The sequence below is a fragment of the Mus caroli genome, unplaced genomic scaffold (assembly GCF_978045245.1).
Source record: "Mus caroli unplaced genomic scaffold, Mus_caroli_1 scaffold_4, whole genome shotgun sequence".
Taxonomy (NCBI): domain Eukaryota; kingdom Metazoa; phylum Chordata; class Mammalia; order Rodentia; family Muridae; genus Mus; species Mus caroli.
In genome coordinates this window covers 132,945,012-132,958,536 of record NW_028227259.1, presented here as the reverse complement: position 1 = coordinate 132,958,536, position 13,525 = coordinate 132,945,012, and the positions used below count along the sequence as shown (strand labels likewise).

At 50.5% G+C, this 13,525-nt stretch overlaps 1 protein-coding gene across 8 annotated transcripts in view; it reads left to right on the top strand.

Moving 5' to 3' along the window:
* Rimbp2 (RIMS binding protein 2) overlaps window positions 1-13,525 on the top strand; it is a 192,179-nt gene that overhangs the window by 156,204 nt on the left and 22,450 nt on the right. For 5 of the 8 annotated variants that reach the window (XM_029478008.2, XM_085837207.1, XM_085837206.1 and 2 more), the window contains 6 exons: window positions 3,655-3,806; window positions 4,801-5,256; window positions 6,628-6,774; window positions 8,775-8,933; window positions 11,203-11,913; window positions 13,385-13,502. In XM_029478008.2, coding sequence (XP_029333868.1) covers window positions 3,655-3,806; window positions 4,801-5,256; window positions 6,628-6,774; window positions 8,775-8,933; window positions 11,203-11,913; window positions 13,385-13,502 — 1,743 coding nt within the window. The remainder of the gene's footprint in view (window positions 1-3,654; window positions 3,807-4,800; window positions 5,257-6,627; window positions 6,775-8,774; window positions 8,934-11,202; window positions 11,914-13,384; window positions 13,503-13,525) is intronic. The other 3 variants (XM_029478015.2, XM_021163023.2, XM_029478016.2) reach the window with 1 other exon arrangement.

Sequence of the window (13,525 nt, the reverse complement as noted above, 5' to 3'; positions counted from 1 at the left end):
TTATTTTCCAATATTTGATAGTTAAAAGAGAAATCCTACCACTATTATTAGTTTCCAATTTAATTGTTTTAAGGTTGGCTACAGTTTCTTGTACAAGTCCAGGGGGACTGAAACCTGGTGTATGGATACTGTCTCCCCCAATGAACATTCCTGGCATATTTTAAAGCAATGTGAACCCTGTGGTTCTGGGGCACGAAAGCAATACAGTCAAATGACTTAGAAGAGCTTTCCAGGACTCCGTGATCTCCCTGGGCTTTGTTTGTTTGACCCATGAGTTAGAGACAATGATTGTTGCCCTTTGGCTTTTGCTTTATGTATTTTGAAGTTTATCTGCTAGTTGTGTTATGTATTGAAAGCTTGGACTCTCCCTGATGACATTTTCTCAGAACCAAAAATCCACTGAGAACCAACAAGGCCACTCTGATGGCCTTTAAATCTATTTTGTCTGATGTTCTTGTGTGGGTAGCTTTTGTAAGCTAGACTATACATGTATTATTTTTCCAACACTTACTTTCAAATTCCCCAAGTCCTTCTATACTGTGTCTGCCTCAGCTGAGTAGCAGGTGGTGGGATCTTTGAGTTGCCCTGGCCTGATAATCTCTGATTTTTAACTAGATTGTCTCTCTTTTCCATTTCATTACTGATAAGATGATTTAAGTCTAGATTTCTGCTGTTCTGCACTTGTCTGTTCTTTGCATCATTGTTAACCTCTTCCTGCTTTCTCTTGGGTTAACTATTTCTTAAAACCCATCTTGTATTTATTTCTTCATACATGTATACAATGTGTTCTGATCAAATCCATCCCCAGCTCTTACCCCCCACCCCCTCACTACCACAGTACTTTCCAGACACAGGCTGACTATTTTTTATTCTTTATTCTCTACAATTGATTTTGGGGGCTGTGAATAACACGGTATATTACTTTTTAGAAATTAATTTCTATACTCCTACTCACAGCCTACTATGAATTGCCTGAAATTACAACACGATTCCTTTAGTTCTTTCAGCCTTGCTTTCACGCATGCTGAAAGCACCTGTTCTATATGAACCTCTGTAGAAGACTTACCATAGCTGAACTTCCCATTGTGAATGAGCTGGTTAAGTGCATAGTTAGCATAGAGTGAAAAGCACAGATCGGTAGAGACCCACCACGCTGAGATGACTGGAGAGGCCGGACTATGGGAAGAATCAAAGTAATAAGATCATCAAACCAGGGGCAGCAAATGCCCAGCAGAAACCAGCTGGAGAAACTGAGGCAGCTTCGCTGCAGTTCCAGGTTGAGTTTTCTCTCTGTGTATGAGGCTCCAATTTCTCTCTCTCTCTTTGCCTCGTGTATATATATATATATATATATATATATATATATATATATATTTAATACTGTGGGGGGAAACAGTAAACTTGGCTGGAAATGGTTTCTCGTCGACCTGTCCACAAGACACAGCACCTTTCATCTCTTAGTTGTTTGCGGTATTTTTCTCTCTGTGTGTTACAGAGCCAGGCCAGGCTCATCCTCAGGGGGATTTTGAGCCAAACATGTGTATGTCTGAGATCGTAGGGGTGGGCAACTCCACTTCTAGAGCCAACTTCTTAGCTCAAACAGCTCATGACACTTCCCGGCTCCCTAATAGGTCACTTTTCTCTTTATTCAAATAATGCGTTCTTTGAGGAATTGGAGAAAAATGGTCTTTCATATTTCCTAATGCATCTGCCATTTATACTGTACTTTCTTAGTCCTCTCTGCCATGTGCTCACCCGCTGCTATCTCCTTTTAGCCCAGACAGGTTCCCTTTAGAATCTTATGCTCCTGTTTGTCTAAAATAACTCACTGTTTAGCCTTCAGTTTTCAAACATATCTTCTTATGCAATTGGGCTCTGGATGATTCGTGTCTCTGAGAATGCCACCCTACCTTTGACCTGTCTCTGTCTCTGTGATGAATCAGCTGTCACCCCTACTGTCGCTCAGAATATTTCTCAAGGAAGGGCTTTGGCTTTTGAAGCTCAGGCTGGACACATCTTCCGTAGGCAAAGGTCACACATGAGCTGCCAGGGGAAAACAGACTCTGATGCAGGCTGAGTTTCTGACACGTTGGTTATAGTAGATTCCCATGGATCCATGCCAGCAGGCCCTAGGTACACACTGGGGAGAAAGATCCAGGTTCTAACACAATGGCTTTTCTGAGGCTCAGTTTCCCTGTTTACAAAATGATGTGTGGCGACTTCCTAGTGAGGGCCAAGTAACACACACAAAACCTGCAAAGTGCATAGGAAAGCCGGCATATGGACAGTTCCCAGCGAGTGATGTACTCTTCTGGGATGCCTTGGCTAGGTCTGTGACACGTATGACCTTCCTCTTGCAGTCATGAACACATTCCTTCCAAAATGAAGCTACCTGGTCTCTCAGAGGTAGGAAATTCCACCCCAAGCCTGGAGTTAAAACAAGCGAACAAACAAACAAACAAACAAAACCAAAGCTGTGTCTCTGGCCTTGGTATCTAAGGACAGATGGGCTACCACACAGCCACCAGAATGGCTTCCAGACCTGGCCAGTACTTACCCATTACCTGAATTAGTGCCTCTGGATAGCACACTTTTTTTTTTTCAAGACCCAGTGAACATAGGTCACATAGGTCAGGTTGGGCTCTTTGATCTGCATTTTCACAGTTCCATAGAATGGTTTCCTCCTCCTCCTCCTCTTCTTCTTTTTCCTCCTCCTCCTCCTCTTCTTCCTCTTCCTCCTTCTCCTTCCTCTTCCTGTTCTTCCCATACATATTCAGCTTGAACCCCACCTTCCTCTCTTTGCTTTGCTTCCACTTGGAGAGCCCTTGCTTCGCTCCTTCCTATACCAGGCCTTTTCTGATGCCAAGCGTCCTGGTGTTCTCAGATGAGGAGGCCCATGGAGGCAGGCCTGGTTGGTCTCTTTATACCTGGTTTTTTTTTTTTTTTTGGTGCTGGAAACATGAGGGTTTACAGGATTTGAAGAGACTCCTCCCTCCTAAGCCCCAGAAATGGAAATGCCATCTTTTTCTGGAAGCTGAGTGAGACACCAGTTTAGGCTGGAGCCCATTGAACAAATTCTCCTTTAGCTGGCTGTTGTGAGGTCAAAGTCTGTTGTCTCTAGAGTTTGATGATGAACATGGAGAGAGAGGGAGGGAGGGAGGGAGGGAGAGAAAAGGAAAGGAGGGGAGGGGAGGGGAGGGGAAGGGAGGGGAGGGGAGGGGAGGGGAGGGGAGGAGAGGAGAGGAGAGGAGAGGAGAGGAGAGGAGAGGAGAGGAGAGGAGAGGAGAGGAGAGGAGAGGAGAGGAGAGGAGAGGAGAGGAGAGGAGAGGAGAGGAGAGGAGAGGAGAAGGGTAGGAGGAGATCTGTATCAGGGGTATGGGGTATCTTTGTCTTTCCTCTGAAACTATCGAAGGCTGCTTGGTTTCCAAGTCCCTTGGCAGAGGGACGCTACCCCTCCTCCAATTCAATGGGAGCATAAGAGCAGGCTTCTCAGAGGAAAAGTGATGTCCTTCCGATCAGCACCCCCTTCCTGTGCTGTCCTCCCTCTCTTCCTTGTCAATCTTGTGGGGAGCTCTACTTCCAAGTTTGACAGACCAAGTGAAGAAAGACCCAAGGACCATGCCCTGACAGCACCTGTCCCTTCTCTCCTTCCAGGACCTCCGGCCCCACCACAAGATGTCACTGTCCACGCTGGGGCCACAGCCGCCTCTGTTCAGGTCTCCTGGAAGCCCCCTGCACTGACTCCCACTGGGTTGTCCAATGGAGCAAATGTCACAGGATACGGCGTGTACGCCAAAGGGCAGAGGGTGAGCGTGGGCTGAGACATGCTACTTTGCAGAGGCGGGCTTAGGGGAGGGAGGGGACAAATTCTCAGGGGCAGAATTTGAGGATCTTGCAGCTCCAAGTCTCTACCAGGCTTCATGAAATCCCACTGGGCCTTCACTCTGGGGACTGTCGTCTGCCACAGGTCTGAGAGTGAGGAGGTCCCATCATATTTTGGTTCCTACCTGGGTCCCTGTCTTAGTTAGGGTTTCTATTGCAGTGAACAGACACCATGACCAAGGCAAGTCTCATAAAAGACAGCATTTAACTGGGGCTGGCTTACAGGTTCAGAGGTTTAGTCCACTATCATCATGGTGGTGTCCGGGCAGGCATGGTGCTGGAGGAGCCAAGAGTTCTACATCTTGTTTGGAAGGCAAACAGCAGAAAAGACTGTCTATTTCCTAAGCAGCTAGGCGGGACTCGAAGCCCACCCCATAGTGGCACACTTCCTCCAACAAGGACACACCTCCTGATAGTGCCACTCCCTGGTGACAGAGCATTCAAATATATGAGCCTAAGAGGTCATTGGTATTCAAATCACCTGTTGCTACCCCATTTCTTCCCTCCAGTGACAGATTGGGCTGCTTGACTGGGAGTAATGGCCCCAGCCAGTTCTCTCAGGATTTACTTCTTGCAAGTTACAGGGTCTCCTAGGGTTCCATGCACATCCAGGAAGTCCACTTACTGGACCCTGTTCCTCCCTTTCCTCCAGCTGTGGCAATAAACAGTCTCACCTTCAGATCCCTGTGGGACCCTGGATCCAATCCAGAGATGGAGAAAGAAGGCTCTGCTTTTTCTGATCTCTTTTGACCTGGATCCTGGGCTCCCAGATACCCCTTGGCTTTGCCAGCTTTGGAAGTGAGCCAGATCTGGGGCTCAAGATATTGGGCTTCTTTTGCCATGCATCTGCCTTCAAGAGATTCCACAGCTGGGTTATGACATGCCAACAGCCTGTGACATGGCTTTCTTTGTGTGTAGGTGGCTGAGGTCATCGCCCCCACGGCAGATGGCACGGCAGTGGAGCTGATCCGGCTGCGAAGCCTGGAGGCCAAGGCCGTGAGTGTGCGTACCCTGTCTGTACAGGGAGAGTCCATGGATTCTGCCCTCGCTGCCATTCCCCCTGACCTCCTGGTGCCTCCAGCCCCCCACCCGAGGACTGCTCCCCCACCAAAGCCATTAGCAAGTGACATGGATACCAAAGACCAACACCTGGGGCCCCACGTCAAAGTGGATGAGTCCTGGGAGCAGAGCCGGTCACCGGGCCCTGCACACGGCCACATGTTGGAACCACCTGACATGCACAGCGCTGGCCCAGGCAGAAGGTCACCCTCACCCAGCCGGATCCTTCCTCAGCCACAAGGAGCCCCTGTGTCTACCACCGTCGCCAAGGCCATGGCCCGTGAAGCTGCACAGAGGGTGGCTGAGAGCAACAGGGTAAGTTGTATACTCCTACCAAGTTGGTCCCTGTACTCTTGGGGTGTCGTGTGACCTGTTCCCACACCTGGCAGGTAGGGACAGCTCTTCCAGAGAGCACTCTAGAACCTCAGCCTGGGACTGTTGTCCTGAACTGAGTGGGGCCTGTTCTTTTGATACCATATCCCAGCCTAAGGATATGTGTGTATGCTTTGGGGTAGGGGCAGAGGGGGTATTGTAACTGTAGAGATTGAGGATAGGAGTGAGATTTGGGCATGTTCCCATCATGGCTAATGAGATGTGCACTATAGGTCACCTATAGGGTGCCCCTTCCCACCAGGCCCAGGGGACTAGGACCCACGACTGAATTGGCCCCAGGACCTGCCCATCTCTCCCAGGTATCCACCTGCCAGCTGCCCAGATGTTTGTGGCAAGCCTGAGTTTCTCCATGAGGAGGCATCTGGGCCTATTGGCACAGCCCTCTGAGTTTCTGGTTGCCCTGTGGGTCTTAAGATGGTCACCCCTGGGACTGTCTGCTAAGGCTGAGGCATTCTTTCCCATTAGGTTTTCTCTAGCCAGGGCCTGAGTCAGGAGAGTGAGGATACATGACCAAGGGTGAACACTGGAGTCGCAGTTGCACAGCAGGATATTTCTAACACATATCTAACCCTGTGCATCTCCATGAGGGCATAGAGCTACCCTGACCTCAGGCACCTAGCACCTTGTAAGACACTAGAGCATCAGACTGTCTGTGAAATCTGATTTGCTCAACAGCGGCTATTGACACAATACATATGCATGAACTTGGGACCTCAAACATGAAGGGCGCTCTAAGGCTCAGTGAGACTGGAACCAGGCCTGCACTGGGATGACTGGGTGATACTTGTGGCCAAGAGGCAGAGGATCCCAGTGTGGCCTCAGAGCAGCCCCATAGGAGAGCCCAGTGGCTGCTAGGTTAGTCCAGAGACCCTTCCCAGGCTAATGCCCCAATGTCATAGTCACTGCCTAAACTAAAGGTGAGGCGAGCAAGGGAGGACGAAGGCTCCTATTAAGGCCTGTGGTCCCCTCTAGTGAAGCTGAGAGTGATGAAGGCCTCAGGGAGAGGAGAGGGGAGGGGGAGATCTGGCTTTGGGAGCCTGGATCTCATGGGAACCACCCTCTAGAGCAGCCTAGAGTCACGTACTTAGGGAATCATAGCATCTTTCATGTATCTGCCCTGAGGGAGGCTACAGTGCTCGGTGTATGAGAGGCCTCCCCAGGGTACCACTGGGGAAATCTCCTTGCTGTCCTCGGCACTCAGGGGGTCCAGGATGCCAACAGTGCATGCTCCTGGTGTCCCCTCCAGCCCCTCCCCACACACCCGTTCATCGGTGGTCCCTTTCTCTTTCCAAGTTAGAGAAAAGGAGCCTCTTTCTAGAGCAAAGCAGTGTGGGGCAATACACCAACTCGGATGAGGAGGACGGCTACGCCTCCCCCGAGGTCAAGAGGAGAGGCACCTCGGTGGATGACTTCCTCAAAGGGTCAGAGCTGGGCAAGCAGGTGAGAGTGTGCACCCCTGCATTAGCCCATGGCTGGCCGTGGCTTTAGCAGGATGCGTAGGAGTTGAGAAGCATGGGGACATTGGCCTAGCCTGCCCTGGGTGTGTGTGTGCTCATGTGTTTCTATATTCGTGTTTGTGCCTGTGCATATATATGTTTATATGTGCACATGCATTTACATATTGGTGCTTGTTCATATGTGCATGTGTGTATAAGTGTATGTGCTGGTGTTTAAGTGTGTATGGTGTGTGTATGGGTTGCTGTTTGTCTATGTATGTGCATATATGCATGTGGTGTTTGTTGACATGTGTGCGTGTTCCTGTGTGCCTGCCTATGTACATAAATAAGTACATGTATGTGTGATTATTTACAGATATGTAACAATGTGTTCCTGTGTGTCTATGTATGTACACATGTGTGTACATGTGTCTATGTGTCTCTGTGTATGCTTGTATGTGTATATGAATGTTTACTTGTGTGTTTGGTACATATGTGCATGAGTATGTTTATTCATGTGATCATATATGGTACATGTGCATGCTATGTGAGTACATGTGTCTAAATTCCTGTGTATCATTGTGCACATGTGCACTTGTATATAGAGATATGTATGGATGTGTGTATGGACATGTATACACATGTCATCATGTGTTCCTATGCATTTATGTGTCTCTGTATGAGTATGTGCTTATGTATTGTGATATGTGAGTATGCATGTCAGCATGTTTTTGTGTGTGAACACATATATACACATGAGCATATGTCTCTGTGTGTATGTGCATGCATGTACACACTTGTTTGTTTTTCAATGATTCTTTTAAAACTCTCAGTGTCACCCCAGGTGACCTCTTGCCCTGTCATGTTCTCTTGTGTGACACTGTACACATGGGTGCCCTGACCCTCGGCCATCTGGATTGTCAGTGTTGGGCCTGAGCCTCTGTTCAGCTAGTGAAGTAAAGAGGAGACAGGTTGGAACTTGAGCATCATATGATGTGACATACCAACACTGCATTGCTTTCTTCTTTGGCATCCAGGATTTTCACGCCTGTCAGAGTGGGATGGCTTGTGCTGTCTTCTCTCTGCTGCTTAGACCAAGTTGTTGGGTCAGGGCTTGTTTGCTTCACTAAGATAAGCTGTGTGCACATACACTGTGTGCACATACACACATACACTATGTGCACATACACTGTGTGCACATACACACATACACTATGTGCACATACACTGTGTGCCCATACACACATACACTATGTGACATACACTGTGTGCCCATACACTGTGTGCACATACACGCATACACTATGTGCACATACACTGTGTGCACATACACTGTGTGCACATACACGCATACACTGTGTGCACACACACACATACACTGTGTGCACATACACACATACACTGTGTGCACATACACACATACACTATGTGCACATACACACATACACTATGTGCACATACACTGTGTGCACATACACACATACACTGTGTGCACATACACTGTGTGTATATACACACATACACTGTGTGCACATACACTGTGTGCACACACACACACTGTGTGCACATACACTGTGTCTCACATGCTTTGCAACAAGAGCTCTATGCACTGGCAAGTATGGGTCCAGAACTCAAGGAGACAGCTTAGGAGCCTGACATGTACAGGACGTCCCTATAAGGGCTGGAGAGATAGTTTAGTGGTTAAGGATAGCCCTTTCAGAGGACTCGGGTTGGATTTCCAGCACCTACATGGTGCCTCACAACTTCTATAACTCTGGTTTCCAGGGGAGCCAATGCCCTCTTTTAGCCTCCACAGATACTAGGCACACATGTAGTGTATAGACATACATGCAGAGAAAATACTCATACACAGTTAGAAAGGAAGGAAGGAAGGAAGGAAGGAAGGAAGGAAGAAAGAAAGAAAGAAAGAAAGAAAGAAAGAAAGAAAGAAAGAAAGAAAGAAAGAAAGAAAGAAACCTCATTTGTGTTCCTTTTTGACCATAGCCCCACTGTTGCCATGGAGATGAGTACCACACAGAGAGCAGCCGGGGGTCAGACCTGTCAGACATCATGGAGGAGGATGAGGAGGAGCTATACTCAGAGATGCAGCTGGAGGATGGGGGCCGACGTCGGCCCAGCGGTACCTCTCACAACGCCCTCAAGGTGAGCACTGAGCTCATGACTGGGGGGCCCCGAATCTGGGGATGCTCCATTCTGTCCTTTCACCCGGATTATTCCATGGGTGCATTTAGGAGTTACCAGCTGCTCCTGTCTACTTTGCCAAGAGGTCTGGGTACTAGAGTTTGGGGGATCCATTTGGGATCCCCTAGACACAACCAGCACTGTAGTGGGAATAGAGTTAGAAGCAGAAGTAGTCCCAAGGTTTACATGTTCAGACAGCAGCGGCAGCTTGCCAGTTAGCACTGAACTGGCAGTGGAGGCTGGACCACACACAACTGCAAGAGAGGAGGGATCTACCCATACAGCTGAGGCCAGAGGAAGCCTAGGACAGCATGTCCATCCCCTCACAGAGCTCCTCCCCAACCTCCCCACCCCCACCCCCCTGCGCCGGAAGAGAGTTCATACCATCCGCTGCTGGAGACCTGAGATGGAAGGGTGGCTAATTTATGGGAATGCCTGGGTGGGTGGGGCAGTGAAGCCTGCAGGGTTTATTTCTGCAGAAGTGTGTCACCCTGCACTGTGGCAAACTGAAGACAACACTCATTACTCCTGTCTACTCAGGGCCTCTACAGAGACCGTGCAGACGTTTTCCCCCACAGAGGTCCCTGGAGGGGGCTTTGGGGACCTCCATGTGGCCCTCTGTATGGTACAGTTCACACTGGTTCCCCGTGCCCCGCCCCCCCCCCCCCCCCAAGCAGGTCCCCACAGGTCTCTCCTGAATCTGAGATTCCTACCTGCCCCAGGCGGAGCTCTGGAACAGGAACCACCCTGAAAGTGCTCCAGGGTGGCTCAGGGAAAGGCTTTCCCCCTTTCGGAAACTCCTCTGCCCAGGACATGGTATTAGAGGCCTCTGCCTTCCAAGTCCTGCTGAGGAAAGTGGAGAGCCAATGGAGGGTCTTGTGAAGCTGGAGGGGTAGCCCCACCGACCTCTCTTACAAGCAGACAAGCAGCAGTATCCTAGGGGCATCAGCCACTCACCCATGGGGTTTCTGACTGGTGTGTGAGTTTGAGATTCTCCTAATAAACTGGCAAGGGCAGTGGGGAGCTGTGATCATACTGAACCACAGTCCCACATGACAGGGAGTGGCTAAGGCAACCCAGGTTTCCTAGGGAGGATCAGGGTATCATCATGGCCCTTCATCTCTAGCTGGCCCCGCCCATCTGCCTACCCTGTGTTACTCTCTTTTTCAGCTGCTATTCTTCACCTTTTTAGCACTCAACACCAAAAATCCTTCAATGTGACACTGTAAAGGAGAAAGATACGCGAATTAGCAGGTCCTGTGCCTACCGACTCATGGGTAGTGGCAGAGGCAAACAGTCGACTGCGCTAGGTGTCCACAGACCACTGGGGGCAGCTGGCAAGGCCATCCCCACGGCACCCTATCATAAGACACCCACCCCAGCTCTCAGCAGGGGGTAAGAACAGCTTTCCTAATGTCAGCCACATCTCCTCAAAGGATGGTACAGAGCAGGTGGCTGGCGTCAAAATCCACGCTTTTTGGATAGAGACGAGATGGCTAAGGGCTGGATCTGGCAGGGATGGTGCCTGTGGCGCAGGGCAGGTTAAGGCCTGAATGCAGGAGTGTTTGTTTAGTGATCTCAAGAGTAGCCAGCTCCGTGCCAATGCCAGGCACTGAGACCAGATGGGCCAGATGTGGTAAATCTCAGGTGTGGAGTCAGAGGACCTTGGTCCTTTGTAGTGGGGGTGCTGGGTCTGTTTGACAACATTCACCAGATCACAGGCATGCTATAAAGGACCAAACTCCTCCTCCTGGCTATTAACTAATGGAATGGAGAGTGGGGTCAGCAGGGGTGCTAAGGGCTGGGAAGAGACTAGTCCTGAGGGACAATGTGAGGCCATGGTGGCTGTCCATGGGCCTCAGGGAAACAGCCATGGTGGCAGAAAAATTCCCTTTCTACTCTGAGTATCTCCTTAGCATAGGACCAGGGAGTATTGTGTCCTCCCTCTGGCTTACCCGCATGGCGTCTGCTCTGACGTCCCGTCCCGCTGGCTCATCTGTGTGCTCCCCCTCACCTTGTGCTCTGTACCCCCCCCACACACGTGGCCCATCTGCTCCATCCCAGAGCGCCCCCCCAAGCAGGCATGCCGCAGGTCCCCCACGAGCAAAGGCTGCCTCGCGCTGCCCCCCCTGCCTCGCTGCCAAGACTAATTCTGTGTGTGTTTTCTCTCCTTCCTCCACCGCCTCATGTCTGGTCATACAACCGCTCTCTCACACATGCTGTCCCCAAGGAATGCCATAAGGCTAGGAGCTTGGAAGGCGCTTTCCTGGAGCAGCCCGAGTTCCCCCAACAGCCCCACCGCAGTAAGAGACTGTTCAGTATCCCCGAGGTAGCTGAGGAGGACGCGGAGCTTGGCCAGCCGCTGCTCAGGCAGGGCATGGGGTCCTCCAGAGCCAGGGCCTTGTTGGCCATGGAGCGTGGGCCAGCGCGCTCCTGTTGGGGACATCCGGTCCTACAGGGATCCTGGCTCCCTGCCGAGCACAGGGGCCCAGGCATCCATATGGAGGATATCTTTCTGGAAGACAGAGGCTGTCGGTTCAGCCGCTCGGCCACCAGGAGCCCGGACAGTGGTTTGGACTGTGGCAGTGAGGAGGAGGAGTCACGATTTAGTTTCAGGAGCACCTCGGCCAAGTGCAGTCCAGGCCCTGGTCACTGTCCCTGTAGGAGAAGCCCGAGGCCCCTGCTGGCCCGGCGGAGGACGCTGACCCGACAGAGCAGCATCGAAGAGGACTTTGGGGAGCAGGTGGACCCCAGTGACGTCATCAGGAGCGATGACACCCAGCCCAGCCCGGAGAGGCCCGTGCCCAGGAGGGATGGCTGGGACGAGGCCAGCGACCACGAAGATTTTCGGGGTGTCTGGAGGAAAAGCCCAGCCATGCCCGACAGTAGGGCGGCTGAGCGGCTCACACAGCCTCCTCCCCGAGTGGCAGACGGCCCTTTGGTGTGTCAAGTAACCATCCTTCCCCCCGCGCGCTTGCCAAACCAATCCGTGCTCATCCTTTCGTTGGTTTTGCCTTTGGTTCCGGGTTTTGGCGTGCATCGGGGGACTCTCTGGGCCGCTCTCTTTGGTTCTTTCCCTGCATTATTTTATTTTATTTTATTTTTTAATTTCTTCGATCCCCATTGCTCCTCAGTTGCTTGACCATCCCGAAGGTTTCCTTCCTTGCTTTGGAATAACAATCTTCCCAACAGAATCGGCGATGGTTACGGCTGCTTTACTTAAAGGACAACTGAATCTAAGTTTTAATTAAGGGTTAGCTGAACTGCTGAGTATCTGAACTCAGGAAACACACGTATACCCCAACACCCCTTACCCCCCAAAAGAAGGATCAACACCCCTTACCCCCCAAAAGAAGGATCCTTACGGACTCAGGGGGGAATGCTGATATGGTCAAAGGCTTCTTGTCTTTGTTGTTTGGCTTTTTAAGTTTTTTTGTTTTTTGTTTTCCTTTTGGCTTTCATCTATAACTGTTTAAAAAATATGGAGTCTAGAGAAGAAACTCATATTTGTAAATTGTTTCCAGTGTTTTGCTCACCCCAGTCTTTGTCCTCCTCTGTGTCTACCACAGAGCAGGGGTTCATCCAAGGCTTCATTCATCTCTGTAATTGTATTCTTTCTACAACATCTGCCCCGCCCCCAACTGTCTACAGGCACACAAATGGGCCACCAGCATGCCACCAGCATGGCAGCAAAGCCTCCTCCTGAGCTATGCATGCTGTGATTTGTCCCCGCCAGGCACTACCTGCAACCTCGAGACGCCCAGACTCACACATGGCTATAGGCTCACACACCCTGGCTCCTGTGGCCTGGGAATGGCCTTCATTAACCTGATTCCTAATGATCCACTTCCCTTTTAGTTAGTTCTGACCTCTAGTCCAAATGAGAGGTAGACATCTCTAGACTGGAGGCCCATTCAGGCCCAGGTTAATCACGGAGCATGATCAAGGCTGATAATACACGGGCACTTCCCTGAGTGTCTAGAATCCTCCGTGCCCCCTCTGTCTATGATGAACTTTGGGAAGCGTGTCTCTGCTAGTGACACTTGGGGATGGACAGCAAAACCAGGAGAAGGCTTGGCCGGAAAGGAGCCTGAGCTGTAAACCATAGTCAATTTGGTTCAAAGGATTTGGCTTTAGAAGTAAAAGCGTCAACCAAAAGCTCCCTGGTATGACTCATTTTTACTGCCAGCCCCACTGTGGTGTGTCCAGAAGGGACCTGGATATGGAAAGCAGGGCCCTGGCCCCCACTGGCTTCTCCCCCAGGTCACTCAGCTAACCTTTCAGTTAAAAGCTATGTTTAGTTGCCTTTAGCGCTTCTGCTTCCAATCCGGATTGATTTGGCTTTAACTACTCCTTGCCTACTGAGGCCAGTGATGGATGCTGTCTAAACTACAGTGTTCTTCTGGGTCTAGATTTTAGGAAACTCCGCGCTGATGGGACGGGCAGACCGGATGGAACACGTGAGCCGAAGGTATTCACACAGTGGCGGAGGGTCTCATAGGCACCGCCCGGCGATGGCTCCATCCATTGGTGAGTGGTCTCATCCTTATCGT